Source organism: Lipotes vexillifer, unplaced genomic scaffold, assembly GCF_000442215.2.
Source record: "Lipotes vexillifer unplaced genomic scaffold, Lipotes_vexillifer_v1.1 scaffold504, whole genome shotgun sequence".
Classification (NCBI taxonomy): domain Eukaryota; kingdom Metazoa; phylum Chordata; class Mammalia; order Artiodactyla; family Lipotidae; genus Lipotes; species Lipotes vexillifer.
This window is the reverse complement of record NW_006785225.1, coordinates 782,056-787,676: the sequence shown is the minus strand read 5'-3', so window position 1 is coordinate 787,676 and position 5,621 is coordinate 782,056. Positions and strand designations below refer to the sequence as shown.

The 5,621-nt window shown below is 59.0% G+C and overlaps 1 protein-coding gene across 1 annotated transcript in view; it reads right to left on the bottom strand.

The window, feature by feature from the left end:
* EXOC3L1 (exocyst complex component 3 like 1) overlaps window positions 1-4,365 on the bottom strand; it is a 5,092-nt gene extending 727 nt beyond the window's left edge. The window contains exons 1-12 of the mRNA XM_007457294.1: window positions 4,320-4,365; window positions 3,933-4,093; window positions 3,632-3,851; window positions 2,476-3,088; window positions 2,279-2,396; window positions 2,018-2,143; window positions 1,818-1,918; window positions 1,505-1,615; window positions 628-757; window positions 386-508; window positions 146-301; window positions 2-57 (exon numbers count right to left, since the gene is read on the bottom strand). Of these exons, the coding sequence (XP_007457356.1) occupies window positions 2-57; window positions 146-301; window positions 386-508; window positions 628-757; window positions 1,505-1,615; window positions 1,818-1,918; window positions 2,018-2,143; window positions 2,279-2,396; window positions 2,476-3,088; window positions 3,632-3,851; window positions 3,933-4,093; window positions 4,320-4,365 (1,961 nt within the window). The remainder of the gene's footprint in view (window position 1; window positions 58-145; window positions 302-385; window positions 509-627; window positions 758-1,504; window positions 1,616-1,817; window positions 1,919-2,017; window positions 2,144-2,278; window positions 2,397-2,475; window positions 3,089-3,631; window positions 3,852-3,932; window positions 4,094-4,319) is intronic.
* Window positions 4,366-5,621: the final 1,256 nt, after the last annotated feature.

Below are 5,621 nucleotides of genomic sequence, written 5' to 3'. Positions count from 1 at the left end.
CAGCAGCTCCCTCAAGGCGAGCAGCACTGACGCGCACTGAACGCTCTCCTCCAGGCCCTGAACACGTCGGGGTTGGTCTCTCTCCAGCCCTCGGCCCCTACCCAACCACTGAGACTCCCGCCCATCTGCTCACCCAGATTCTCACCAAACCGAGGAAAAGCTCCCGAAGCTGGGCGGCATCGTGCCGCAGGCGCTCGGCCGCCTGGGTCCGCTCGTCAGCACCGCGGCACACTAGGCGGCCTTGCATCAGCGCACGTAGGTACTGCAGCACCACGGTACGCTCCGCCTCAGCCAGCAGCAGCTGCGGGGAGCACGATCAAATGGTTCCAGGACGCTTTTCCCGTGGGCGCTTTCCCCCCTCCCCAGCCTTTCCCCGCAAACGCACCTGGACCGCAGGATCCCGCACGTGTCGGAAGTCCTGGCAGAAGCTCGCGGTCCGCTCGCACACGTCATCCAGCAGCTCTGGGCTCGACAGCCACCGGCGAGAGGGCAGAGCAGAGAATAGGGGCTGGAGCGGAGGTCAGAGACGCGGCTGGAGGGACGATTCAGATCCGGCATTCCCCGCAGAGACCCCCAAGCATACGCTGTATCTCCTTCTCCCACCCCCATCTCCATCTGAAGCCTCACCTGTAGCTCCGCCAGCAGCGCCTCTAACACCAGGCGGCAGATCCTCCTCTGCAACTCGTCCAGCGCTGCCTCCACCGGAGCCAAGGCCCCTGGAGCCACCCCGTCGGGCTGCAGGACGGACACGGAGGAGCTGGACCGACCAAAAGTACGGCTTCAGGACCAAGGCCAAGGCCCAAGAGGCCCTCCGTTGTCTAGCCACTCGGGCGCCACCTAGTGGCGCAAGTGTGTTCCGTGAGGGGGCAGGAAGGGCGGCTCCCTGCACTTCTGAAAGTCTGGGCCACGGATTGAGGATGGGAGTGGTGGGCTCAGCGAGCTAGAAGGGACACAGGCCAGCTGCACCTGCCTCTAATTCGCGGTGTGACCTTGGGCAAGTCATGTCTTTCAGTTTCTGTTTCGGTAAGGGGAGAGAGTTAATCCCAGTCAGGAGGGAGTCAAAATCATCGTTAATTTGTTTGTCCTCTCTGCCCCCACCCCAAAGAACATGAGACCCAAGAGGAAGGGAATGTTTTTGTTTTGTTCACAGCTGTAGTGCTAGACATGACCTGGCACAGAGTAGGGCCTTGATAAATATTTGTTGAATGAATGAATAATTGACACTATGTGCCAGGTACTGTGGTGGGTACATTTTATCTGTTATCTCATGTGATTCTCAGAATGTCCATTATTACCCATATACTACTGATAACAAAAGCAAGATTCAGAAAGATTAGGTAACTGGCCCAAGGTCACACAGCTAGTAATTAGTAGAACTAGGATAGGAACCCCAGGGCTATGTGAGTCCAAAATTCCGAAAGGCCTAGTGTGTGCTGGGTCCATACCTAATAGGTGTTCAGTCAGGGGTTAGTGAAGGTGGGGTTCGGAAGGGGCCTCCTGGTACCTGAGTGCTGATTGGTGGTTGAGGGTGGCCAGCAGGTAGGGCACGTAATGAGGGGCCGTTGCTTCCCCCCTGAGGTGGTCTCGGGAGAATCGGATCAGAGCATCACTGAAGCTGCAAAGGGCAGAGGTGGCTCCTGTATCTGCTGTCACTCTGTGCAACCCCAGTCCTTGGTACTCTGGCCCCACCTCCAAGATACCCAAGGCCCTGTTTTGAAGGAGCCCTTTTCCGCAGGTGTGTCTTATCACTCAGAGCCCCTTAGCGCTGCCCCAGGATCAGGGCCAGGGGTTGGGAGTGGGTCAGTGCCTTGGCAGACCTCCTTAGGAATGCGCTCAGTTCTGACAGTGCCATGCCATGCACCCGCCGCTGCAGCGACTCACTGACCATTCTGGTCACGCGAATGTTCTCTTCCAGGATCTACAGGCAGGGATGGGCAGCCATCAGCAGAGTCCTAGTCCTGCCCTCCTTCCCTTTCCCTATGAGAGCTGCCCCCCTGCCTTGCCACTTTTCACCCACCTGCAGCACGATGGCTGGCATTGGTGAGTGGTAGAAGCCAGATGGGTCTGTGTCAGGCTCCTGCTCTCGGCCCCACTCAGCTACATCCCCGTCCAGTGCCTTCTGCAGCCACTGGGCCACACTTGCCTGGGGAAAGGGGCAAGGTGCAGCAGTATGTAGCAGGGCACTGACACTGCTAGAGACAGGTGGACATGCGACTCCACAGATACAGGCCCACAGCTGGTGGCAGAGCTGCTCTGAACCCAGGCCCCAACTACTCACCTGGACTTTGGCCACAAATATTGCCTCCAACTGCTCGATGTTCTCCAGGGTCAGGAGGGGCTCCAGATCAGACACATCAGCCTCGGGCCCTAGTTCCAGGCTCCCCATCATTTCTGGCCTAGACATGGGTAGCCTAGTGTTACATTGAGCCTCCAGCCTTTGATGAACCCACTTCCCATTGCCCCAGGGACACTGACCCCAGGTACACATGCAGTGCCCAATGCAGCAAGGTGAAGGCGTCGGCAGCTTCCAGCTGAGGCCCTTCCAGGAGTTGCTGCAGGCAGCGGCGCAGGCCACTGTGCAGGGTGCGGGCCCACAGCCGGACCACGTTGTAGTGTGGTGGGCAGCAGGGTGCTACCAGTGCCTCAGCCGCGGCCAACTCTGCTGGTAGAGCCACCCGCAGAGCCTCCAGCCACTCTGCTAGTGCCCCTGGCCCAGGCTGCAGAGGTGTCCCAAAGTGGATCTGCTCCAAGCCCTCCTGTAGTGCCCGCAGACAGCGCTGCCGCCAGTCCCGGGCAGCCTGCTCCAGGGAGGTTGTGCGCCCAGCGTCCACTTCGGCCACACGCATAGCAGCCACCAGCAGGGCTGGATCCTCCCGTGCCAGCCGCCCTGCAGCCCATGCAGCCGCCTCCACAGCCTGGCCCAGAGCCTCAGCCAGAGGGCCCAGCCCCTCGAACACTGGCAACTCCAGGCTCCCGAGAGGTGCCCACGTCTCCTCTTGTAGCTGCTCCAGTTCCCGAAGGCTCACATATGCCTCCAAGAGTCGCTGGGCATCAATCAGGGTCTGTGTGTGGGCCAATGCAGCAGGCACTAAGCGGGGAGAAGAGGCAGCCCTGGGTCTCAGCCTTCCCACCTGTGCAGTGGGTGTAGCAGTAGATGCTGAGGCCCTGGGGCTGGGATGATGTGTAAAATATTTAATTATCAGTACAGTAGAGCATTGGTCAATCTGAAAGGACCCAGGGAAGGGCCTACATGGTGGGCCAGTGGTAAACCTTTGAGCTGATGGAACATGAAGAAATCAGGGATCTTGGAGGGAAGGCAGGGAGGAACTGGGGGAAACATGCAAGTGGCTATTCATCCACCCTGTTAGGGAAATATTTTAGTAAATTAACAGCCAGGTTGGCCAGAGCCACTTGGTGTCAGTCCTGACTCAGACATCCCATGCTTGGGAACCCCAGAATGAACTAATAGGCACCCTTGCTTCATATGCCATTTGAAGCCTGAGTTACTCTCTGGGAGGTCGCACACGTGTCCGCCCATGCAATCTCCCACTGGCGCCCCAGGCCCTTGATCACTGATGGTGTTTGTCGACTACCAGTCGGAGGAATGCGGCCTAGGGCCCTACACACTCACCAGCTCGCAGCCTGGGCAGCAGCTGAGACATGGCCTGCAGTTGCTTGTGTTGCACAACCTGCTCCCGCAGGGGTTCTAGGGTCTGTGCAGCCTCAGCCATACCCCAGAGCAACCCATGAGCCTGGCCCAGGGCTTCGCGGGCTCCCTGCACGTCCTCAAGGGCCCAGGCCAGCTGCCGCACACCGGTCTTCACACCCTCCAGGTATGACTGCACCACCGACTGTGGGAGGGAGGCAGCCGGTGAGGCCTGGCCAGTCCTGCAGCCCGCCCTCAGCACTCCTGCCTCCTGCCTGATGCCCACCTTGATGCGTGCTTCCAGGGAACAGGTACGCTGCACCTCGCGGCTACGGTACTGGCCGAGCCTGGCCAGCTGCTCTGGCCGGTAGAAGATGCCCGAGGCCCACTTGAGTGCTGCACCCCGGGCCAGCTGCTCCGCCCTCTCCTGCTCCGGCCACTCAGGCCCTGGGCAGGAAGAGCCTGGGCAGCCGCGTCAGTTGGGCAGGGCCTGCAGGAAGTGGCTGCCAAATCTGCTCCCCTTCCTACCCCTCGGCCTGTCCCCCAGGGCAGTCCACTCTTCTCCCTGCCCTCCCTATAAAGCTCCAGCCAGACCTGGCAGGGAGGACCAACCCCACCATCCCCATCTTTCTTGCCACCATGCCCCCCTCAGCCCACCCAGAAGGGCTCATACCAGGGGGAAGTGCGGGCTGCATTTTGTCCCTGGCTGCTGAGTCCATGGCTGGTGGAGCCAGAGCGGAGGTAGGAATGGGAGCGAAGGTCCAGGTTAGAACAAGTAGAGTGGGAGCACCTCTGAGCTGCAGCCTCCGTCTAGGCCCCCGCTGAGAAGGAGGAAGGTTCTTGCCCAGCCCCCTCAGGAAGTGAGAGGGAGGTGGGTGTGATGGGAGGGAACCTGAGACACCTTTGCCTGCCGGGTTTCTCAGTTTTGTCCCTCAGATGCAAGTGAAACAGGGTAGGCATGGGCCTCCACTGGACACTGCTCCTGCTCTGAGTTGCAGAGGACAGTTTGATATGGAACTCACCAGGCTTGGCCAGGCGTCCAGTTCTCCCTCCTCCACAGATAGCCTTGGCCTTGAGGATGGCCCTCTCCCCTGGCCTTCTTGGCAGAGCTGGGTACTCCCACCACTGGCTCATGAGACCCACACCTCAGCATGCAGCAAGAGACTTCCTCTCCCCAAGGAAGCCTCTGTCCCACCTCTCTGCCCAGGAGCTCCCTCCTCCCTCCAAGGTCCCGCCCTCTCCAAGGCCACATGCAGAAAGGAAGGAAGCTGAGTCTCTGGTACTTTATTCCCAACAGGAAAGAGCATCTGCACTGTAGGACAGAGTGGGGAGGGCTGGGCGCCACTTCCTCGCAGGGAGGCGGGGTGTACTCCCTGTGATCATTGAGACTTGAGCAGCCTATGCAGGATCTGTTGTGCTCAGGACACAGACATGAACTAGGTGGCCCCAACCTGGGTGGAGAGCGAGGTGTGCAAATATGGGTGTTGACAACATCACAGTGTGACAACTGTGTTGACGGGCCCTTCAGAGGTGGGTGTGCCTCTGCACAGGAGCAAGAGACGACAGGCTGTTGTGAAGACGGTGTGTGGTAGGTGATGGCAGAGACGGGTGGAAGGGCTATGAAAGCTATGTTTGTCTTGGGAGTTAAAGGGAGCCATGGAAGGGACTACTGGGTAGTAATAATGTAGTGGACACTGGCTACTACCCGAATCCACCCTTCAGGACAAAGATACTTGTTCCCCCAGCTGCCAGAAATGTAGGCTGCTGAGGTCTCACAGCTGAGTCTCTCAGTCAATGTTAGGGTATAAAGGCCAAGGTACCCTTGCCTTGGAAGGCCTTGGAAGAGTCACCCCAGTTTCAGAGCTCCGAGTAGGATGGTCCAAGTTCTCTGTTTTAAAGATTAAAAAAAAAAAAAAAATTTACTGGGCCTCCCTGGTGGCGCAGTGGTTGAGAGTCCGCCTGCCGATGCAGGGGA